Here is a 25,908-nt window from a genome sequence, read left to right as displayed (position 1 = left end):
CCCAACTCCTGCCAGGACTACATCTGTTTATAGCAATTTTGAAGCATTTATAACCTCATAAACATCCTGTCTTGATAAACTGTGTTGGCTGCCACAGTCATCCAATGCCTTCATCTCTTTGGACATTTTTAAATTTAGAGTTTTTAATACTCTTCTTAACAATGCTTATGTTCATTTTCATCTTTTGGTTATTCTTTTCCTTCATGCATTCATAAGAAATATGGCCAAAGTCACTGCAACTGAAGCATCTTGTTCCCTTGTTCTTGTGGTTGCAATCACTTAACCTGTGACCACTGACACCACAATTGAAACACTTTTTGTTTGGGTCCCAAGCTGCACTTTTAGTATTTATGTTGCTTGGATCCTTGCCATCTTTCTTATGGAGTTTAAATTATCATTGATTAACTTTTGTTACCAGCATTTCTTTTCAGCACTGACTTCACAGCTCTTTCATAATGCCTTTTTTCCCTTAAACACTTTCACACTTCCAGTGCCATCAAGTAGTAGTTTTATGCCTGAGTCATATCCTAGCTCATCAATCACATATTGAAATAGTGAGTCATTATCAGTACCAGTACAGCTGGCAATTTCCTTCACAATGAGAAAATATTCTCGAAGAGACGCTTCCCATTTGTTCTTTCATCAAGACAACAGTTGGCGGATCTCCACAGCACTTGTTTTTATGTTAAATTCTTCCTGCAAAGCTTTCTTCAGTGCAGTTCATGATGTAAGAATCTTATTACCCAGAATAAAAAGCTTAGCCAAACCTTAAAGCATTTTTTTTTCTTTTTTGTGAAAACAAGAATTTGCAGTGTAATGAATGACAGAGAAAATTTACATTGATCTTGTGAATGTGGTGAGAATCATGTTTCACTTTTATCACCTGTTTCTAAATCAGAAACTTTTGTCATCATCTTTTCAAGTACACTCAATCTTCTATCACTACCCATTTACATCCTCTTTTATCATCAGTATCATCACCATCATCTTCACATAGTATATTATCTTTAATTTTCACCGCAAGTCCATGAATGTTGGGTAAATAATAACAAATGTCAGTAGTAATTTCACTTTTTGTCCCAATGCCTATACACAATATACAATATGTGATCAAACGTATCCAGACACCTGGCTGATAATGACTTTCAAGTTCATAGTGCTCTCCATCGGTAATGCTGGAATTCAATATGGTGTTGGCCCACCTTTAGCCTTGATGATAGCTTCCACTCTCACAGGTATATGTTCAATCAGCTGCTGGAAGGTTTCTTGGGGAGTGACAGCCCATTCTTTATGGAGTGTTGCACTGCGGAGAGGTATCGATGTTAGTCGGTGAGGCCCGGCATGAATGATTCAGGCCAGGACTCTGTGCAGGCCAGTCCATTACAGGGATTTTATTGTGGTGTAACCACTCCACCACAGGCCATGCATTGTGAACATGTGCTTGATTGTGTTGACAGATGCAATTGCCATTCCTGAATTGCTCTTCAACAGTGGGAAGCAAGAAGGTGCATAAAACATCAATGTAGGCCTGTGCTGTGATAGTGCCATGCAAAACAACAAGGGGTGCAAGCCCCCTCTATGAAAAACATGAGCTCACAATAACACCACCACCTCCAAATTTTGCCGTTCACACTACACACACTTGCAGATGACATTCACCAGGGATTCGCCATACCCACAGACCACCACATTGCGTACTGTGATTCGTCACTCCACACAATGTTTTTCCAGTGTTCAGTCATCCAATGTTTACGCTTCTTACACCAAGCGAGGTGTCGTTTGGCATCTACTGGTGTGATGTGTGGCTTATGAGCAGCCGCTCAACCATGAAATCCAAGCTTTCTCACCTCCTGCTTAACTGTCATAGTACTTGAAGTGGATCCTGATGCAGTTTGGAATTCCTGTGTGATAGTCTGGATAGATGTCTACCTATTACACATTACAACCCTCTCCAACTGTCGGTTGTCTCTGTAAGTCAACAGAGGAGTTTGGCCTGTACACTTTTGAGCTGTATGTGTGACTTATGAGCAGCCTCTCGACCATGAAATCCAAGTTTTCTCACATCCTGTTTAACTGTCATAGTACTTGCAGTGGATCCTGATGCAGTTTGGAATTCCTGTGTGATAGTCTGGATAGATGTCTACCTATTACACTTTACAACCCTCTCCAACTAGTCAGTGGTCTCTGTCAGTCAACAGAGGAGTTTGGCCTGTACAAGTTTGTGCTGTATGTGTCACTTCACATTTCTACATCACTATCACATCAGAAACAGTGGACCTACGGATCTTTAGGAAAGCTCGCATACAGACTTATGACACAAGTGACACCCAATCAGCTGACCATGTTCGAAGTCCGTGAGTTCTGCGGAGTGCCCCATTCTGCTCTCTCATGATGTCTAATGACTACTGAGGTCTCTGATATGAAGTACCTGGCAGTAGGTGGCAGCACAATGCACCTAATGCGAGAAACATATGTTTCTGGAGGTGTCTGGATACTTTTGATCACATGATGTATTTCAGATTGCTTCTAACTCTGCTTCTGAAAAAGATACTTCAATGAATGTCTTCTTAGCTTCAGGTTCATGACAAGCTGGTATTGATTGAAAAGTAAAGCCAGAAAATTCTCTCAAGCATTTGTGATTTCTTATATCATCTAGAACTGTTCTGAAAACTGACTTATGTAGAGATTTAATGGTATTAACGAGTGCAGAAGTTGTATTTCCATTCACTTTTGCAATTTCACCTAATGTTACCATTTCTATATTTATGTATTTTTTTTGTCTGCTATTTCTGATTTTATCACATTTAAAATTTTTCCTTATATTGCTCTGCTACTGCTGATCATTTTTAAATGTGAATCCTTGTCTTAGATCCAAAATCAACACAATTACATGTAACTACATTATTGCAGGCAAAATGGCACTCAGAGAAGTTCATCAAAAATGTCATAGGTAGGTGGCAAAACTGCACCATCACTTGTTCAGTTGACCCCTTAAAGCCCCCGAATTTGTGGGAAAAATTGATCTGATTTTCATGGAGAACCACTTATTTATCTCATACTTACAAACTTTTAATACCAAACTGTCAAAAAAAAGCAACAGAACTTAACTAACAAATGCATGTTTTAACAAATGCATGTTTTTTCAGTGAACATTATTTCTCTAGGAATACACAAAACTAGTGTCCAATTTCAGCTCCTCCAGCATGTTATTAGTCTCATTGGCAGGGAAACCCTTAAATACCTTAGTTTGAAGTAAATTGGTCAAGAACTTTTCAAGGTTTCTACAAACAATATTTATCACTTATATATTATATTATATATATGTATTTATACATCACATACTTAAGAAATGTGCCTATGATTGTCTGAACATTTATTAGATAATTGTATAAAAATTTGAAGTATATTGATCAAGAACTTTTTGAGATTTTCGGGAATGAAGTTAAACAACATCTTGGCTTAATATGTTAGTATAGAAGTACAGATTAAAATCCCCCACCATGTATTTCTGTCTGTATGTAATGGCCAACCCCAGTAACTAATGCAGGGATTTTGAAATGGCTATCATTAATAGACAGATGATGGTTTGTGTATAAATGTTCAAATGTGTGAATTTCTAAGGGACCAAACTGCTAAGGTCATCGGCCCCTAGACTTACACACTACTTAAACTAACTTAAGCTAAAGACAGCACACACACCGATGCCCGAGGGAGGACACAAACCTCTGGCAGGAGGGGCCGCGCAATTAGTGAGATGGCACCTCCAACCGCGCGGCTACTCTGCGTGGTGTTTGTGTATACGATAGCCAAACATATTATTAATCAAAGTCCTCCATGATGTTTCCCTGTCTGTTTGTGAAGGCTAATTTCAGGAACTAATGGAGTCCAGTAATGACTTTTAGTAATAGGTGGAGAATTTCTTGAGGAAGGTTTCTTTATGCTACTACATATTTTGGACAATTTGTCCGGCTGTAGATATTTAGTGCTACCAAAGTGAGGCCGTGGCAGGCTGCTGGTATTATAATAATTAGTATCTTTATGACATTTTGTTTTATTGCCCTTTAATTGGAATCACTTTTTTTTCCTTCTTTCCACATTCAGATGATTGGCGGAATATGATATGTGTAATGGAATATAAAAACAATAATGCTTGTTCATAAGGAAATTCCTGTGTACCAAATGTTACTGATGTGCAGGTGTGTCCTAAAAACAAGTTAAGACCTCTCACTTGTTAAATCTTCCAAATAAGAAAATTATTTTTTTAAGATGTGTTTTGTGTATGCTTGGAACTTACAAAACTTACTGTGTGGAGGTTGTTGCCCTATGAAATTGACAAAGCGTAGAAAAGATAAACAGCAGTTGGAAATGAAGGAAATTGTGTTTGGAGGAGAGTCACCAGACCCTGACATTATCTCTCTCCATCTCTGTAACCTTCACTGTCCCTCTGCACTTTTGTTTTGCCATTGCTTTCAGCAGCACCATACCTTGCCCCCTGCCTTGTTATTTGCCGTACTTCTGCACGCAACTACATGTTCTATACTGACATGATGTTTCTGTTCTCTTTTTGTTCCTCACTCTTCCCACTTCATCCCACTTCTATTTCCCCATCAGCCATTCAGCACATGCAAAATTACTACCTGCACAGGCTAGGCTGCAGGATTTTGAGACAATTTGTGTGTGTGTGTGTGTGTGTGTGTGTGTGTGTGTGTGTGTGTGTGTGTGTCATAGCTGTGAAAAAGGACTTTGATATATGTGATTTATCATTCTTTCCATGTGTTGCTAAGTACCTTTTCTATTTCCACTCATAGACATGTTATATTACTTCCTGGGTTTTCCATTGGTGTAACCTTTTTTCCCTACAAGTTGATTGAACATAGTCATATACTAGATCTGTGTTACCTTTTATTAAGTAATATAGCACGATTTGCATAATGCTTACACTTTATAATATTTACACTTTTTTTTTTTTAATGTCATTTGTTTTAATGTCATTTTAATGTCATTTTCATGTCATTTGTTTTTTTACTACATAAATATGAAGTAGAATTACAATTGATGCATTTGGGACTTGCTTGTAAGATATTTGTAACAAAAGAACAATTATTGATTGAGATTTGCTATTCACTTGAACAGAACAACATGATCTCTTCACATTAATTCTAACAGTGACAAGGCTAATTTTTTCATAACAATCACCACATTATAAACATTTCTAAGGAAATTTTTTTCAGACCATGGAAGCTCTGATTGCTGCTGGAGCGCATGTAACAGATAGGGATTTAAATGGTCGGATGCCTCTGCACTGGGCAGCTCAGTCCTACAGTGCTGAGGCAGTCGAATTACTACTGAATGAGAGAAATGAGCAGCATGAAATGGTGATCAATCAACAGGACAATGGTGGGCAGAACCCATTGATGCTTGCTGTCAAAGAAAAACAGTCTGTAAAGTTATTGCTAAAAGAAGGTGCCAATGTTAATATGCAGGATTGTGATGGAAGAACAGCACTCCAAGCAGCAATTGAGTGCAAAAATTTTGATGTAAGTAATTATGTCACATTTTTTCTAAACATGCTTACTTACTTTAAACCACTGTGCAACACAACACATTGTTTTCTCATTATGGATACACTGAGTCATTTAATCTTGCATCCTTGTTTGTACAAATTTTTTGTGATGCTCATTATTACATGGATGTCAATTTGTTCAGTATTTGAGTAAATATTAGAGAGCATACTTGTAGACAGAATATTTCATTGTGAATAATACAAATAAGGATTTATGAAAGTGGGATATATTTTGCTGATAGCATAATATTTGACAAGAACAGTTCATCTAAATCTCAGAGACTTACATAGAATCTGGAAGTTACACACTGAATTTATTTGTCTGAACTTAATTTTATTATTTTCAGTATTAAATGAGAATCTGTGTCATTGTAATTACCTGGATGTAATCACACTTGGAAAAATATTTATCTGACATTTAAAACATAGGAGTTCCAGAATATTAAGTTAGGGAGAGAGAGAATGTGAGAAAGAGGACCTACTCACTCATGGTCTTAACAGCAATAACCAAAGCAAGACATAGCTAACAAGACAAAAGAATAACATTGATTTTTTTGTCACCAGTCTCCTGACTGGTTGATTATTGAAAGAAAATGCCTATCCTAACCTTGAATCAGGAAGATGTTTAGAGTATCCATTATTCCCCGTTCACCAGCATAGCATATTTCAAGACTTGCAGTAATAAAATTCGAGCATTTGTTAGTGAAGATCAGTGGTTGGAATAGTCCTCAGTAGCTTTAACAGCTTGTGCGCTTAAACTAACATTTGTGAATTTCATCTTATAATTAGTTTTGTAGATTTATTAGTATTAGTTAGCAGTTTTAAAGTTATGGTATATTAATAATTTTTACTTATGGACCGTCTGACAGCAACTGAATAAAACACAATTTTAGTGCCATATGCGTTTCGCCTTTATTTTCTGCAAGGCATCATCAGTGGCCTGGAATATGTACATATGTTAGCTATTTTATTTACATTTTTGTCATTGTGCCTATAGGTTATAAACAGTTCTGGTGGTTGGTATTTCCTATTAAGTAGTAATGTTTTGAACTGTACTTACAGGTTGCGTGGACAATTTCCTACATATTACGCTCCTGTTCCATTTTTGGTGTTGTTCTTCTTCTTATGAACGCCAATTTGCGGTTTTTTTCCCCATTCCACAACACTATGCACTGAACGCTTGTTTTAAAGCAATGTTTTGGTTTCTGTTGCCGACTGTCAAATGTTTTTGCCAAAGATCGAATGTTATTGCCAAACTTATGAGTGTAACTATTGAAGTATCTGTGGTCTGTTCGTGTATGCATTTGTGTGTGTGTGTGTGTGTGTGTGTGTGTGTGTGTGTGTGTGTGTGTGTGTGTCTGTCTCCAGATGATGTGGGGAAGAGTTTTCTTTTTTTTATTATTTTTTGTTTTATGTTATCATTTCCTTTACTAAGTGTAGTAGGGAGCCTGTGCTGATGTGTGTTTGTTCATTTATCACATGTTTGTTTTCTGCTATGGCTTTCTGGATGTGGAAGTTTTCTTGCATTTGTATAAGACGTTTGTCATGGTTGCTTATTCTCATTATTTTCATTTCTTGTTCCATGTTTGTAGGATGATGGTTGTAGTGTTTTAAATGCTCTGCAAATGTGGAATGGTTTGTTTCATACTTCCAACATCTGATATGTTCTTTGTATCTTGTTTGAAAATTCCTGCATGTCATCCTTATGTATACTGCATCACAACTTTGACATTCAAGTTTATATATTCCTGATTGTTGGAATTTGTCTCTCTTGGTAGCTGGCTGGCTTAGGTGTGATTGAAGGGTTTGCCCAGGCTTATATGCTATTTTGAAGCCCTGTCTCTTTAGGATGTTTGCAACTCTGTGTGTTAGTTTATGTGTGTAGGTCATGGTGTACCATCTGGTTCTTTTCTGTGTGGTGTTGTCATTGTGTGTGTTTGTTGAGTGTGTTTGTAAGTTTTCAGCTTGTGAGTTCTTTTGTATTGTGGAACTGTTGTGTTTGTTTTTTATTTGTGTTTTTATTTTTTGATTTAGCTTGTGTACCACATGTGTGTCATACCCGTTGTTCCTAGCTATTTGTATGATTGTACTCATTTCTTGTTCGTAGTTTCTCTTGCTGAGTGGGATTCTGTTTAATCTATGTAACATGTGTCTTAGTGCTGCAAGTTTCTGGCTGTGGGGGTGGTTGGATGTGGAATGTATTATTGTGTCTGTGGATGTTGGTTTTCTAAAGATGTTAAATGTATGTTTACCATTTTCTTTTTTAATTGTAATGTCAAGAAAATTAATTTGATTTTCTTTTTCTTTTTCAAGTGTGAATTTTATGTTCTGATGAACTTTGTTTATTTCTGAATGGAGTTCATCTATTTTTTCACTTGGCTCATCTAACAGACAAATAATGTCATCCACGTATCTGTACCAATATATGATTCTGAAACTTTCATTTGTGGTTATCTTATCAAATATCTGATTTTCTAGGTGACTGATGAAAATGTTTGCTAGTGTTCCTGATATTGGGGATCCCATGGGCAGTCCATCAGTTTGTAGATAATATTCTTTCTCAAACTGAAAGTAGTTTTGTTCAGTTGTCAGTATGAGCATATCTGTTATTTCTTTTATTGCATCTGTGGTGAGGTTGCTGTGGGATGAGAGATTTTGTTCTATGATTTCTATTGTTTCTGTGATAGGGATGGAGGTATAAATATTTTCTATATCGAATGAAACCAGTGATGCTGTGTGTGGTACCTGTAAGTTCTATATGTTTTATATTAGGTTTTCTGTGTTTATCACTGTTCTGTTGTTTTCTACTTTATAGTGTTTTGAAACTAACTTTTGGAGGTGTTTGGCTATGTGGTATGTTGGGGCTTTCTTGAAGTTGATAATAGCTCTCATTGGCATTCCGTCTTTATGTACTTTCGGTTGACTGCGGAGTGTCGGTGCTTGTGGGTTTTTCTGTGTTAAGTAGTATTTCTGTTTGTCTGTGAGTGTGTGTTCAATGTTTTTCAGTGTTCGTTTCACATTTTCCTGGAATCGTGTAGTTGGATCTGACTTCAGTTTTTGTATGGCATTGGTGTTTATGTATTCCTTGGTTTTTGTGATGTATTGCTCTTTATCCATGAGTACTGTTACATTTCCCTTGTCTGCTCTTGTTATTAATACATTATTGTCTGTTAACTTTTGTTTTAACCTTTTCATAGTAGCTGCTTCTGTTTGGTTGTTATTATTGTGTGTCTGCTGTGTTTGTTTTATTTTGTTGTTCTTCACGTGTAAGGATGTGTTCGGTTTCTACTGTGAGATTTTCTATGTATTGATTGTTCACTTTGCTATTGGTGCAGTGTTTCAAACCTTTTTCCAAGAGCATTTTTTCCTTTTTGTGTAGTTCAGTCTCTGTTAGGTTAACTAAGCATGGATGGAATGTGTGTTCGTGTTCACGTGGTTTCACATTTAAAATGTAAATGTGTTTTTGCGTCTTTTTTACTGTTAGTTTCATTATCTTCTGTTTATGTTTGGTTTGTAAATGTTTCATTGCTGTGTATGTGTTGTGTTCAGTTTTTTCTACTAGTGCCATGAAAACTGCGATGTTTCCTACGTTTTTTGCCAATTCTAGATGAGTCTCATATACCGTAATATTACACGCAACTGAGGAAGACAGGACTATAAAAGTTGAAGTTTTAAAGTTGTCTATTTTTTAACTTATTGTGCTATTCTGCCTCTTGAATACAACTTCCAGTGCCGCTTCATTGTGAATAACTTGTGAGATAAGTCATGCACCAATTTTGAAACATCTGTTTATCAAATTGAGGACTAAACTTTCCACAACACTGAACTGTTTAAAATATTAGAATATATTAAAATATTAGAAATTTGTTTGTGCAAATATGTAACTTCACTGACTTCTCTAAACACTATCACATATTAAGATACTCAAAAAATTAAAAGCCTGTAAAGCGTAACTGCAGGTGTTAACTGGAATGTATATCCCTAGCTTTAAATACTTTTGTCACATTAAAGGTATTCCTTTGTTTTTGAATGTTAGTTAATTTCTAATTTTCTGCCTGATGTCTGCCATCAACATGTTAAAGATAATAGCACAGACTATAAAGCTCTATTATGAACCTTACAGACAGGGTCTGTATTACTTTTAGTTCTAAAACAAGCTGGAAAGAACCCACTTAATTTTTCAATTTGTTTTCTGGATTGAAAACAGTTTGATTAATCATTTCATTTGTGTAGCGTTTAACTTACTCATAGTATGTTCCTATGAACTACATTGAATATAATAGAGGGAAACATTCCACATGGGAAAAATATATCTAAAAACAAAGATGATGTGACTTACCAAATGAAAGCACTGGCAGGTCGATAGACACACAAACAAACTCAAACATACACAAAAAATTCTAGCTTTCGCAACCAACGGTTGCTTCATCAGGAAAGAGGGAAGGGGAGGGAAAGACGAAAGGATGTGGGTTTTAAGGGAGAGGGTAAGGAGTCATTCCAATCCCGGGAGCAGAAAGACTTACCTTAGGGGGAAAAAAGGACAGGTATACACTCGCATACACACACATATCCATCCGCACATACACAGACACAAGCAGACCAAATGTCTGCATCACTCACTCGCCCACGCCCACACACACACACACACACACACACACACACACACACACTCACACACACACACACACACACACATATACAGACACAGGCAGACATATATGTCTACCTGTGTCTGTATATGTGCAGATGGATGTGTGTGTGTGAGTGTATACCTGTCCTTTTTTCCCCCTAAGGTAAGTCTTTCCGCTCCCAGGATTGGAATGACTCCTTACCCTCTCCCTTAAAACCCACATCCTTTCGTCTTTCCCTCTCCTTCCCTCTTTCCTGATGAAGCAACCATTGGTTGCGAAAGCTAGAATTTTGTGTGTATGTTTGTGTTTGTTTGTGTGTCTATCGACCTGCCAGTGCTTTCATTTGGTAAGTCACATCATCTTTGTTTTTAGATATATGAACTACATTGCCTATAGATGCAAAGGTGAACAGTTTTGTGGCTGTCCCACATGTGAACAATGTATGTTAAAAAACACAAGCCTTTTAAATTCACTCCACAACACTGTCATTCTGTTCACTAATCTGTCTAGAAATTGGAGTCTTTTAAAGCTGTATGGTAAGTTAGTTTAAACAAGTGGACTTGTGGTATGAATAATTTTTTTATGACCCAGTTAGTATTTCCACTTCTGTGATCCTGTCTAGAAGTGTTTTTGTGATGGCCTATTGAGAAAATTGAGTGACATTAGAAATTCTTTTCGGAAGTTAAGCTTTCATCTTGGTTCAGTGGATTTAGATACTTTTCTTCACCTGGTATCATATTTTGTACTTAATTATTTATTTGTTGAAAGACATAATTTTTTAGAACAAAGTCTATCATGATGGCACTGTTGTACAAAACTTTCTTAGACTTAGTCCTGTGTCAGTTCAAGTTAAAGCCTTAAGCTTTTGATGATTACCTCCATTGTCTTCATCAGAAGCAACTGACCATCAAAACTGCTGCTGTGATGGCCTTATATAGCCTGTAGATGGCTTCCAATTGGTTGGTAATTGCATAATGCTGCCAAAGATGGTGTCAGTTGAAGATGGTGTCAACAACTGTGCTGGTGATGCCCCACTCCGGTAGTAGCGTGCACATTGTGATGAATATCTCTGTGTCTTCTCCTCTCCAAGAGCTCACTTCCGTGTATGGCTAAGATTATATCAGCTATCATGGATGAAGTTCTTCTCACACATTCTTATTTCTGCAGCCTCTTTAATTACAGAATTTCAGTATTCATAAGTATGTTTCTCACTAAAACTATTTGTCCACACAACTGTTCTTCATTTAGGTAGTTTTTCTCTATAAGCGGATACATTTTTTCAGTGAGTTGTTCCTCTGTCTTTACTATGTTGCTCAACCCATCAGATAAGATGATTTCACCGGATTGTGAATCAATGTAATATGTGTAATTTTCAGTTTGTATGTTAGAACATTCAAGAGTATTCTAGCATACCCAAAAATTATTTGTAAATGTTCAAGAATATTCGTAAGCTCAAGAACATTGTGCAGTGATCTGGAATTTTTCTCTTGAAAAATAGATTAATATAAAAGAAACAGAAGATATCCTGGTGGTCACCCCAATGTGATGCAGACCATGTGAAACTCTCATATCTCCACAACTATAACAAATACCGCCACACAACCACTATGGTGAGGTGAAGAAACTGAAAGCTAAAGATCTGGCACCTTTCACTTTTTTATACACTACTTTCTATCAGTTCAGATGTTGACTGTTGAAGATGGCGGCTAGTGTAAAAATTCGTTGTGCGTCTCCGAGAAAAAGTGTGAATTTTGCTGTGAAAAAGAAAAATTGTGACAGTTGTAAGGATGAAATTACAAAGCTCAGTGAACGGGTGTCTAGTTTACAATTTATTATCAGTTCCTTGAAGATGGATATCAAGAAACTTAAAGAAGAAAAAAGTGAACGGAACATGAAAAACTCATGCCATGAAAGTACGAATATGTCAGAGAATTGGACGGAAGTGAAGTACAAAAGATGCAAACAGATAATACAAGATACAGAAAACGGCGAAAGAAACATAAATGTAGTGAATGAAAATTACTTTCAAGCTCTTTCGACTACAGATTGTGACAGTGGAGTTAACAGTGCGAGTGTACCATGTGGAAAACCAAACAACTTTGTGAATGAGGTAAAACATGGAATATTTCAGCAGCAGATAAGTAAAAGATCATATGCGAAAGCGCTCATGAAAAATCTTCCACCGTTAAGCTGTTCTACTGAGACAATATCGACATGTGTTAGCAAAAATGACATAATAAATAGTGCCAAACAAGACTTCGCTTACTGCAAAGGTAGGCAGAAAACAGGTAATCTCGGAACAGCAAGTACCGGTAAAATTGCACTGTATGCCGACAGCCAAGGACGAAATATATCTGCTGAATTTCGGCGTACATGTAGTCAGAACTTTAATTTTAACTGTACAGTAAACCCAGGAGCAAAATTCAGTGCTGCTACGTCAATGAGTCAAGAAAAAATTTCCTCATTGAGCAAAAAGGACTTTTCCATCTTCCTGGCGGGATCAAATGATGTCGCTAGGAATGAAGAAAACAATCTCTTAATCTCGCTAAAAAGAAAACTGTATGAGCTGAGAGGAACAAATGTTCTTGTTTTTTCAGTGCCACACCGTTATGACTTGATAGAATGGTCCTGTGTAAATAAAGAAATTGAAACTGCAAATAAAGAGATGCAAAATATTTGCAAGCGGTTTGAAAATGTAACATTCGTGAACATCAGCAATTTAGGGAAAAGATTTCACACAACACACAGTTCTCATCTAAATGTACTTGGAAAAAATGTAATAGTAACAAAAATTTTAGAACTAGTAAATAAAATCTAAAATGTGCAGTGTGATGATAGAAAAGTCATACCTCTCATGGACAGGAAGTGTGTGTTACCTGTAGACTCAAATGTGAAATCTGCTGTCAGTGAAGCTACACCTCTCCAAGACAAATGTGAAATTTTATTAATGCAAGTGAACACTCCAAATGTTAATAATTCACAGAAAGGCACAGCAGTTGTGGAACAACAAACACCAGAAATAAGTGAAACAGCAGCAGCACCATCTTTATCATCAGAAGCAGCAGCAACAGCCACAAGAACAGCAGCATCAGTAGCAGAACCAACAACAACTGGAGCAGCAACACAGCAATGCTTAAGGAGGAGCCAAAGGAAAAATACATCTGTGTCATTCAGTGATAATTTTTTATGGTCTCAAGCCAAGAAGAAAATAAAAATGTGAAGAACCAGCCTGTTAACTCACAGATAAGTCACAACAACATCCAATTTTTAAACATTTAGGGTCTTGAAAGTAAAGTTGAAATTCTGGAGGAGTCATTGCCACAGAATAAGTATTCTTTCTTATGTCTATCAGAACATTGGCTTAAACCAAAACAAATACAATACTATGTACCAGAAGGTTATAAACATGGAAACAGTTTTTGCAGATCTCAGTACCATAAAGGTGGTACTGTTATCTATGTTTCAAATGAAATAGAGTGTATTTATTTTATTTATTTTTTAATTTGGTATGCGTATTCCATAGATCCGTACATGCGAGTGATTCGCCTGGATGTGGAACGTGTCAAGACAATTGTACAAATATAATTAATGCTACAGAATAGTAATATAATACAATGATATAGATATTAATAAGTATCACTTTTTCTCATTTACAAGCTGTCATTTAACTAGTATAGCAATTCTCAATATAACATTATAACCATAACATTAACACTATAACATTAACATAATATTGTATCGTCCATCTAATAACTAAGAGACTAAATACATCTATTATTAAGGGAGGGCATTACTTCTGGAAAAGAATTCATCTCAGGAGTACAGTGGATGGTCAAGCAGGTATTTTTTTAACATACCTTTGAACAGCGTTTCATTTTCTCTTGTACATTTAATATAATTAGGCAATGCATTAAAAGTCTTTATGGCAGCATACTTTACTCCCTTCTGTACAAGTGTTAAATTTTTTAGTTCAACATGTAGATCATCTTTACCTCTAGTATTGTAGTTATGGTATGAACAATTTGTTTCATACTGAGCATAGTCTTTATTAACTACATTCATCAGAGAGTATATGTACTGACATGTTGTGGTCAGAATACCTAACTGTGTAAATAGTTTTCTACATGAGGTTTGTGGAGGAACCCCACACATGATTCTGACTGCCCTCTTCTGAGCAGTTAAGATTTTTTTTTTTTTTTGAGGCTGGTGAGTTACCCCAGAATGTTATGCCGTAACTCATTAATGAGTGAAAGTACCCAAAGTAAGCTGATTTTAAAATGTTGATGTCCCCAAAATGAATAATGATTCTTAGAGCAAAAGTTGCTGATGAAAGCCTTTTTAGAGTAAGGGGCACATGCTGTTCCCAGTTGAGCCTACTGTCAATGTGAACCCCCAGGAATTTAGTGGAGTACACCTGTTCTAGTTCCTGATTGTCATGAGCAATTACTATATTATCTAGAGTTTTATTTTTTGTGTGGAACTGTATAAAATTAGTTTTTTTAATGTTAACTGAAAGAGAATTAATTGAAAACCAAGCTGTAACTTCTCTGAGTATATCATTGACATCAGTCTCCAGATCAGCAGTAGAATTACCATCTACGACAATGCTTGTATCATCAGCAAACATTGTGAATTCACAATTTTTACTAATGGACAGGGGTAAATCATTAACATATATTAAAAACAGCAAGGGTCCATGACAGATCCCTGGGGAACTCCATGCTGAATTTTGCCCCATTCAGAATCCACTAGATTAGAAGATCCTTTGTTGCAGCCATTTAGAACCACCTTTTGTTTCCTGTCTTCAAGATATGATTTTAGCCGTTTACCTATAGACCCTTTGATTCCATAATGATAGGCCTTCTCCAAGAGTATCTTGTGGTCTACACAATCAAAGGCTTTGGAAATATCACAGAAGACACCAACTGGTGACTTCTTACTATTAATAGACTCCAAGACATCATTTGTGAGTGAATATATGGCACGCTCTGTGGAAACCCCTTTTTGAAAACCGAACTGTCTGTGGTTAATAATATTAAGTTTATCAAGATGTGCCACAATCCTGTTATACACTGCCTTTTCAAGAACCTTTGAAAATGTTGTTAAGAGAGAGACAGGATGATAATTTTTGACATCTGTAGCATCGCCAGACTTGAAAAGAGGTCTCACAATGGTGTATTTCATTCTCTCTGGAACAACTCCCTCAAAGGAGACATGTTGCAAATGTGAGCAAGTACTACACTTACATCATTACTGCAGGCTTTCAACAGTTTACTGGAGATGTTATCTATACCTGAAGATCCTTTACTTTTCAATGAGTGAATTATTTTTTTTATTTCATTAACAGTTATGGGTGTTACATTTATATCATTAAAACATTGTGGTAGGTTAAGTTTCAGAATATCTGCAGCTTCCCTTAGGTCACCACTGCAACCTATTTGAGAGGTGACATTTAGAAAGTGGTTGTTAAATGTGTCTGCTACCTGTTTACTATCAGATTTCCAAATCGTTAATTTTTAGGACAGCAGTTTTTTCATTGTCAGATGGTGCAGTACCTGTTTCCCTCTTTATTACATTCCAAATTGTTCTAATTTTATTGTTTGAACAGTTAATTTCAGATTGTATGCACATACTTTTAGATTTTTTAATGACTTTAGTTAAGATTTTGCAGTATGTCCTATAATATTTCATCTGGAGGGGATTATTGGATTGTCTGGATATTATATACAGTTCTCTTTTTCTCTGGCATGATATTTTTATACCCTTGGTGAGCCATGGTTTTTTGCTTGATTGCCTGTTCTGTAGTCTACAGGCCTTTTTTGGAAAGACATTTTCAAATATACCTGATAATTCATCAGTAAATAAATTATATTTTGTATTAACATCATTTGCAAGGTAAACATACCTCCAGTCAGTCTCCTGAATGCATAATTTGAATTTCTGGATAGTTTCCTCATTCATGTTTCTAATGGTTTTCCACTGTGCACTAGCTTTGTTCTGATTTGTATTAAAGTTGTCAATTGTGAGTATTTGTCCGTCATGATCAGAGAGACCATTTATGACTTTTTCAACTTTGATGTGATTAGTTTTACTCATATCTACAAAGATATTGTCTATTAGAGTGCTGGAAGTGGCAGTAGTTCTTGTGGGAAAACTGACAGTGGAGACAAGGTTGTAGGTATGCATTAAATTTGCTAACTCTGTCTTAGAAGATGAGCTTTCTAGGAAATCTATATTAAAATCTCCAGTCACCATAATGTCCCTATTTTTTCTTGTGAGATACGATAGCACAGAATCTAATTGTTTCATGAATACTTTAAAATTACCAGATGGAGCCCTGTATACTGCTATGATTACCAGTTTCTTGTTAGCTTCTACTATTTCTGTGACACATGCCTCAAAGTCTTTCTCTACACAATATTTATCTACATCTATTGTATTAAAGGACAGGCTGTTTTTCACATTAATAACTGCCCCACCTTTGCACATATGCTTTCTACAAAATGAGGTAGCTAAAACATAGTTTGGTATATTGAGCATTTCGATGCCAAAAGTGACATGGTGTTCTGTCAGACAGAGAATATGAGCACAATTTGCACCTGTTGGTTCATCAATATTTACAATAAATTGGTCTAACTTACAGAGCAGGCTTTGAATATTTTGGTGAAAAATTTTGAGCTTGTTTTTAATTACATGATTGGTTGTGGTGCTGCCACTGTTGGGACTGAGTTTTATTTCTTTTGACATACCAGTATTACAGGAACAGTTTTCTGCAGGGAAGAGGGAGCTGTTGTGCTGGTAACACCCACATTTGTTGTTATTAACTACATTACTTACATTCTGATTGGAACCTTCCCCCTTCTGCCCCAGTACCATAAAAAAATCCCCATTTGCAGCTGAGGACTTTCTTGATCTCAGGCACATCCGATGTGGAGCAGCTGCAGTCACTACTGTGCTCCTTTTTGCCATAGAGGTTGGATCTCCTGTTGGTGAGGTTTCTACACTGCCAGCTTGTACACTTGATCCTGTGGGGGTTGGTGTTGTTGTTTCTGCTACTGATGACTGTTCTTCCTCCTTAAATGCTGCTGCTTCACACGTTGGTAGTGGACGAACGTTTCCCACTTGAGTTGTAACTGCTGGTGCTGTCTTGCTTTTGTATAAAAGACCTGTTTGTGTTGATTCACATACAGGTGCTGCTGCATATGAAGTCTTCCCTTCAGCGGTTCCATTAGGTTTGAAGGAGTATTTTGACGACACTGTCTGTATTTCTTCCAATGGTACAGTTTCAGTGGGCACAGGTGCTTTTAGAATGATTGGAGGAGTGGTGTTTTCAAATAGTTTGAATGTTTCTGCTAATAGTGCTTCAGCGAGTACACATTTTCCTAGCCGGTTCCTGTGCATTCCATGTCGAGTAAAATGGTTTCTCTCTTCAGAATCACTGTCCAAAAACTTCACGTCCTTGAATGCTTTGAATACCTTTTGAAACATTCTGTTTGTGAATTTGATTTCATTATTTACACATGAACTGTTCATTAGGTCATGTCTATGTGGGATGCCAACGGCGATTGTTTTTCTTGGCGAGATTCTTTCCAGTGCATTTCACAATGCTGTGATTGCATTTTTCGACTCATTTTTATGAGCACTAGATCTTAGTTGGTCATGTGTAGAGAAACACTTTGAAATTACTGGGATCATATGTGATATAATGAAACTTATCATAGTATGTATCTACCATTCCCCTGACTCAGATGATAAAACTTTTTTAGATAATTTAGACAGTGTACTCTGCTACATAACGAAATGGAAACAGTATGTAACTGTAATTGGGGGAGACTTTAATTCAAGCTTTGATGTAACATGTAACAAACCCACTGTAAATAAGTTACTGAATATGCTAAGGCAGCACAACTTCCATCATGTAAACTCAGAACCAACAAGACTACAAGCGTGCTTGGATAATGCATTTTTCAACTGAGCTCGTGATATGTACTCCACCAAGGTAAAGGAATTTGTTTCCTCAGACCACTCCATGTTAACAGTAGAGTTAAGACATTTTATAAAAGGGGATGAGAGCAAGGCTGCACGAAAGTTAACAAAATCTAATACCTTAATATTAGCAAAACACAATCTCATAAAACTAACACACCAGCTGAGCATAACAAACTGGGACAAATTATTTCAAAACTGTGATTCCAGTGCCCAAACAGTTTATGAAACATTCCACAATTACTTAACAGGTACTTTAAAAGCCCATCTTGTTCACAAGAAATATCATAAAACAAGAAAGGGTAAATTTTGGTACACCAAAGAACTGGAGAATCTAAAAAATAAGCTACTACCGTTGAAGCACCTTACCAAAGTAAACAATTCTAATGAAATTAAGGATCTTAAAAAAATCACTAAGAAACTGTATAAGAAAGAGTTGCATTTGGCGAAACAAAGATACAACACAAATCTCATAAAAAATAGTAAAAACCAATGCAAACACAGCCTGGTCAGTAATTAATACTGTTAAAGGTAAAGTCAGAAACTTTGACAAGACAGTCCCAATACCAGCAGATACATTCAATAAATATTTTGTAAGCTGTGCTGATGATATCAGAAAGTTGATCAGTAAACCCAATGTAACATGCATAGATTATCTTAAGAGAGCAAACCTAAATCATAGTAGGGCCAGATCATCATTGAAACACTTTAAAGAGGTACGCCAACATGAAGTTCTTAAAATAGTCAAAGAAATGAAAAATTCATACAGTACAGATATTTTTAATATGTCAAACAATCTATTGAAAGAAATCATACATTACATTGCAGCACCATTAACATATTTTATAAACCTGTGTCTCATAGAAGGGTTTTTTCCTGATCCTCTCAAACTATCCAAGGTAGCTCCAGTCCTTAAGAAGGGTGTCAAATCAGATCCTGCAAACTACAGACCAATTTCACTAATTCCAGAACTAGGTAAAGTGTTTGAAGGCATAATATATAAGCAGATGTATGAATACCTAGAACTAAATGGTATGTTAAGTGCATCACAGTTTGGTTACAGGTCAGCTATAGATGCCATAGAGCTCTTAGTCAGAGACATTCTAGTAGCATTTGAGGACCATGTGCGCACACAGGTAACCTTATATGATCTGAGCAAAGCTTTTGACTGTGTTGACCACTCACTTTTGCTCTCTAAACTTGAGTACTATGGAATATGTGATAAAACTTTAAAACTCATCAAATCATACCTCAATAAAAAGGAAACAGGTGGTGAGTTCAGGAAGTCATCTGTCAAACATACTTGAGGTTCAACACGGAGTGCCACAGGGATCTAAATTGGGACCACTTCTTTTCCTTGTACACATAAATGACTTACCAGGAAATATAGATGTAAAGGCATATATGTATGCAGATGACACAACTTTTCTATCTGTAAACCATGTACTTGATAACCTTGTAAGTGATATGAAATTGGCAAAAGAAAATGCAACATCATGGTTTAATGCCAATGGTCTGCTATTAAATGAGGAAAAGACCCAAAATATGTGGTTCAGTCTATCAAAGACTACAAAAATAGAAAAACAAAGGGTAAAGTTTTTAGGTATCGTACTTGACAACAGTCTCACATGGAACTCTCATGTTGATCACATAGTGGTTACTTTGTCAAGAGTTATATATTTGTTGAAGAGACTGATGTGTGTTGTGTGACATTTGAGTACGTAAGGACAGCGTACTTTGCTTTTTTTTTCAATCTGTTTAGGGTATGGGTTAATACTCTGGAGAAACAGCAGAAAAATAAATGAAATTATGTTGATCCAGAAGAAAGCAATCAGAGTAATGGCTAAGGTAGATAATAGAACACATTGTAAACCATTGTTTATTAATTATAGAATTTTAACAGTTATTAATTTATATATTCTTGACAGTGTTAACTACATACTTGCTGAACTACCTAATTTAAGTGTAACAAATCAAAGGCATGACTACTATACAAACCTGTACTTCTCTGCTGCTGCCACAAAATAGATAGCTAAAACTAACAACAGTCATAAGTATATGGCAGTTAAAATATATAACAAATTGTCTAAAAATGGGTCAATCAAGCCTGACAAATTATTTAAAGAAAATGTTCATAACTTCTTGTTAACTAATCCATTCTATTCATTAGAAGAATTTTTAGAAATGTCCAATATCAACTTAAATATGTAAAAATTTATTTTGTAAAATCAATAGGTTAAGTGAACTGACGAAGTCTGTTGCATGTAATAATGCTGAATCACCAATAAAGAATCTGAATCTATGATGATTCTAGTCTAAATAATTCATCAAAAGGTGCTTATGCTGTGTTTTCAGTACCTAAGCCAATGATTTAAGAGTTTGGTTTAAGTAAATATTTTCATAAATGCAATCCACAGCATTCCCAAATTTCATCTATAACTTCAAATAAGTATAATACATGGTATTTTGAAAATCGATTATTGTCTGGCACAATCACAAAAATTTCATTTTGAAATTTCTGTTTGTGGTTGTAACCAGCAGTATTCGGTCCAAATGCTTCACATCCACTGCTGTAGAAATCACATTGTTATCTATGTACATTCGACCACAGGAGGCTTCAAACTTAATTCAGCCAATGCTTTTTGTCTTTGTATCGCCATGTTGAGAAGTAGCACAGACTGGATGCTTACAAACTGATAGGAGAGTAGTGGAACAGGCTGACAGCTGGTACACAGCTTACATGTATCCCTGAATCTTATAAAGACTCATATTTGGCAAGTGCAAAAACATTAAAATGAGCTCCATTTATGAACTCCCTAACCTATCAGGATGGAAAATAAATGGAGATGTCCTCAGCATATGAGTTAGTTAATCAAAGGCTCAGGTCTGCCTCTTTTGTGCTTAAAAATCTCTTTCAGACCAGCTGACTGGATTGATAGTATATTTTGCAAACTTGTGCTCAACAGTGTGGTGTAGCATAGGTTTTTTTTTTTTTGGCTCCGTCATTTTGGTTTTGTTTTGGGGAAGGAGACCAGACAGCGAGGTCATCGGTCTCATCGGATTAGGGAAGGACGGGGAAGTAAGTCGGCCGTGCCCTTTGAAAGGAACCATCCCGGCATTTGCCTGGAGCGATTTAGGGAAATCACGTAAAACCTAAATCGGGATGGCCGGACGCGGGATTGAACCGTCGTCCTCCCGAATGCGAGTCCAGTGTCTAACCACTGCGCCACCTCGCTCGGTGTAACATAGGTATATGGGATGTTGCTGAGGTGAAAAAAGTATTTGTTCATCAGAATTATGTTCACTTGACACATAAACACCCTTTGGGAAAATTTTCCGGGTCCTTGGAAATCTTACATTTATGTGCCAATTCATTTTCTTCCTGTTAGTATTTGTGGCTAATAATACGAGTAAATTTAAATTGAATTGTGGAATTCACAACCACAGTAGTGTAAGTAAAATAATTCGATTGTGCACCCTCATGTAAAGTTCAGAAAGGAGTTTCATAATCAAATGCAATAGTCTGTGACAGGTTGCCAGTAGACATCAGGGAACAAATTGAAAATCATCAACTGTTCAAAAACAAAGTAAAAGAATGCTTTATTAGCCACTCCTCCTGCGATTTATCAGAATATTGAAACACAGGATTGTAAGACCTGCTTTACTGTAATGTGTTTATTAAAATAATCTTAGCTTTGCCAGTATATAGGCAGCTGAAAGTGTTCTGTATGAAGTTACATAAATAATTTGTTTAAAGTACGAGAGAAAACCAGCAACTGTGCAGTTTCAGAGGAGGAGCAGTAGCTGTTTATGTCTGAATATACATAAACTAATTGTTGGGTTCAAATTAATGATATGAATATAATAGAGGGAAACATTCCATGTGGGAAAAATATATCTAAAAACAAAGATGATGAGACTTACCAAACAAAAGTGCTGTCAGGTCGATAGACACACAAACAAACACAAACATACACACAAAATTCTAGCTTTCGCAACCAACAGTTGCTTTGTCAGGAAAGAGGGAAGGAGAGGGAAAGACGAAAGGATGTGGGTTTTAAGGGAGAGGGTAAGGAGTCATTCCAATCCCAGGAGCGGAAAGACTTACCTTAGGCGGAAAAAAGGACGGGTATACACTCACACACACACACATATCCATCCGCACATACACAGACACAAGCAGACATTTGTAAAGGCAAAGAGTTTGGGCAGAGATGTCAGTCGAGGCGGAAGTAAAGAGGCAAAGATGTTGTTGAAAGACAGGTGAGGTATGAGCGGCGGCAACTTGAAATTAACAGAGGTTGAGGCCTGGCGGATAACGAGAAGAGAGGATATACTGAAGGGCAAGTTCCCATCTCCGGAGTTCTGACAGGTTTGTGTTAGTGGGAAGTATCCAGATAACCCGGACAGTGTAACACTGTGCCAAGATGTGCTGGCCGTGCACCAAGGCATGTTTAGCCACAGGGTGATCCTCATTACCAACAAACACTGTCTGCCTGTGTCCATTCATGCGAATGGACAGTTTGTTGCTGGTCATTCCCACATAGAAAGCTTCACAGTGTAGGCAGGTTAGTTGGTAAATTGCGTGGGTGCTTTCACACATGGCTCTGCCTTTGATCGTGTACACCTTCCGGGTTACAGGACTGGAGTAGGTGGTGGTGGGGGGGTGCATGGGACAGGTTTTACACCAGGGGCACTTACAAGGGTAGGAGCCAGAGGGTAGGGAAGGTGGTTTGGGGATTTCATAGGGATGAACCAAGAGGTTACGAAGGTTAGGTGGACGGTGGAAAGACACTCTTGGTGGAGTGGGGAGGCTTTCATGAAGGATGGATCTCATTTCAGGGCAGGATTTGAGGAAGTCGTATCCCTGCTGGAGAGCCACATTCAGAGTCTGATCCAGTCCCGGAAAGTATCCTGTCACAAGTGGGGCACTTTTGGGGTTCTTCTGTGGGAGGTTCTGGGTTTGAGGGGGATGAGGAAGTGGCTCTGGTTATTTGCTTCTGTACCAGGTCGGGAGGGTAGTTGCGGGATGTGAAAGCTGTTTTCAGGTTGTTGGTGTAATGGTTCAGGGATTCCGGACTGGAGCAGATTCGTTTGCCACGAAGACCTAGGCTGTAGTGAAGGGACCGTTTGATGTGGAATGGGTGGCAGCTGTCATAATGGAGGTACTGTTGCTTGTTGGTGGGTTTGATGTGGACGGACATGTGAAGCTGGCCATTGGACAGATGGAGGTCAACGTCAAGGAAAATCGCATGGGATTTGGAGTAGGACCAGGTGAATCTGATGGAACCAAAGGAGTTGAGGTTGGAGAGGAAATTCTGGAGTTCTTCTGCACTGTGAGTCCAGATCATGAAGATGTCATCAATAAATCTGTACCAAACTTTGGGTTGGCAGACCTGGGTAACCAAGAAGGCTTCCTCTAAGTGACCCATGAATAGGTTGGCGTACGAGGGGGCCATCCTGGTACCCATGGCTGTTCCCTTTAATTGTTGGTATGTCTGGCCTTCAAAAGTGAAGAAGTTGTGGGTCAGGATGAAGCTGGCTAAGGTAATGAGGAAAGAGGTTTTAGGTAGGGTGGCAGGTGATCGGCGTGAAAGGAAGTGCTCCATCGCAGCGAGGCCCTGCACGTGCGGAATATTTGTGTATAAAGAAGTGGCATCAATGGTTACAAGGATGGTTTCCGGGGGTAACAGACTGGGTAAGGATTCCAGGCATTCGAGACAATGGTTGGTGTCTTTGATGAAGGATGGCAGACTGCATGTAATGGGTTGAAGGTGTATTTCTGCCTACGTAGATCAACACCTTCAACCCATTACATGCAGTCTCCCATCCTTCATCAAAGACACCAACCATTTTCTCGAACGCCTGGAATCCTTACCCAGTCTGTTACCCCTGGAAACCATCCTTGTAACCATTGATGCCACTTCTTTATACACAAATATTCCGCACGTGCAGGGCCTCGCTGCGATGGAGCACTTCCTTTCACGCCGATCACCTGCCACCCTACCTAAAACCTCTTTCCTCATTACCTTAGCCAGCTTCATCCTGACCCACAACTTCTTCACTTTTGAAGGCCAGACATACCAACAATTAAAGGGAACAGCCATGGTTACCAGGATGGCCCCCTCGTATGCCAACCTATTCATGGGTCACTTAGAGGAAGCCTTCTTGATTACCCAGGCCTGCCAACCCAAAGTTTGGTACAGATTTATTGATGACATCTTCATGATCTGGACTCACAGTGAAGAAGAACTCCAGAATTTCCTCTCCAACCTCAACTCCTTTGGTTCCATCAGATTCACCTGGTCCTACTCCAAATCCCATGCCACTTTCCTTGACATTGACCTCCATCTGTCCAATGGCCAGCTTCACACGTCCATCCACATCAAACCCACCAACAAGCGACAGTACCTCCATTATGACAGCTGCCACCCATTCCACATCAAACGGTCCCTTCACTACAGCCTAGGTCTTCGTGGCAAACGAATCTGCTCCAATCCGGAATCCCTGAACCATTACACCAACAACCTGAAAACAGCTTTCACATCCCGCAACTACCCTCCCGACCTGGTACAGAAGCAAATAACCAGAGCCACTTCCTCATCCCCTCAAACCCAGAACCTCCCACAGAAGAACCCCAAAAGTGCCCCACTTGTGACAGGATACTTTCCGGGACTGGATCAGACTCTGAATGTGGCTCTCCAGCAGGGATACGACTTCCTCAAATCCTGCCCTGAAATGAGATCCACCCTTCATGAAATCCTCCCCACTCCACCAAGAGTGTCTTTCCGCCGTCCACCTAACCTTCGTAACCTCTTGGTTCATCCCTATGAAATCCCCAAACCACCTTCCCTACCCTCTGGCTCCTACCCTTGTAAGTGCCCCCGGTGTAAAACCTGTCCCATGCACCCTCCCACCACCACCTACTCCAGTCCTGTAACCCGGAAGGTGTACACGATCAAAGGCAGAGCCACGTGTGAAAGCACCCACGTGATTTACCAACTAACCTGCCTACAATGTGAAGCTTTCTATGTGGGAATGACCAGCAACAAACTGTCCATTCGCATGAATGGACACAGGCAGACAGTGTTTGTTGGTAATGAGGATCACCCTGTGGCTAAACATGCCCTGGTGCATGGCCAGCACATTTTGGCACAGTGTTACACCGTCCGGGTTATCTGGATACTTCTCACTAACACCAACCTGTCAGAACTCCGGAGATGGGAACTTGCCCTTCAGTATATCCTCTCTTCTCGTTATCCGCCAGGCCTCAACCTCCGCTAATTTCAAGTTGCCACTGCTCATACCTCACCTGTCTTTCAACAACCTCCGCCAATTTCAAGTTGCCACTGCTCATACCTCACCTGTCTTTCAACAACATCTTTGCCTCTTTACTTCCGCCTCGACTGACATCTCTGCCCAAACTCTTTGCCTTTACAAATGTCTGCTTGTGTCTGTGTATTTGCGGATGGATATGTGTGTGTGTGTGAGTGTATACCCATCCTTTTTTCCCCCTAAGGTAAGTCTTTCCGCTCCCGGGATTGGAATGACTCCTTACCCTCTCTCTTAAAACCCACATCCTTTCGTCTTTCCCTCTCCTTCCCTCTTTCCTGATGAAGCAACCGTTGGTTGCGAAAGCTAGAATTTTGTGTGTATGTTTGTGTGTCTATCGACCTGCCAGTGATTTTGTTTGGTAAGTCTCATCATCTTTGTTTTTAGATATACATA

The 25,908-nt window shown here is 38.1% G+C and overlaps 1 protein-coding gene across 1 annotated transcript in view; it reads left to right on the top strand.

Annotated features, from left to right (window-relative positions):
* Nucleotides 1-25,908, top strand: part of LOC124618131 (serine/threonine-protein phosphatase 6 regulatory ankyrin repeat subunit C-like) — a 278,501-nt gene that overhangs the window by 225,544 nt on the left and 27,049 nt on the right. Inside the window, exon 15 of the mRNA XM_047145320.1 lies at nucleotides 5,232-5,537. Coding sequence (XP_047001276.1) covers nucleotides 5,232-5,537 — 306 coding nt within the window. The remainder of the gene's footprint in view (nucleotides 1-5,231; nucleotides 5,538-25,908) is intronic.

The sequence above is a fragment of the Schistocerca americana genome, chromosome 1 (assembly GCF_021461395.2).
Source record: "Schistocerca americana isolate TAMUIC-IGC-003095 chromosome 1, iqSchAmer2.1, whole genome shotgun sequence".
NCBI lineage: Eukaryota > Metazoa > Arthropoda > Insecta > Orthoptera > Acrididae > Schistocerca > Schistocerca americana.
This window is presented reverse-complemented; position numbering and strand designations above follow the sequence as displayed.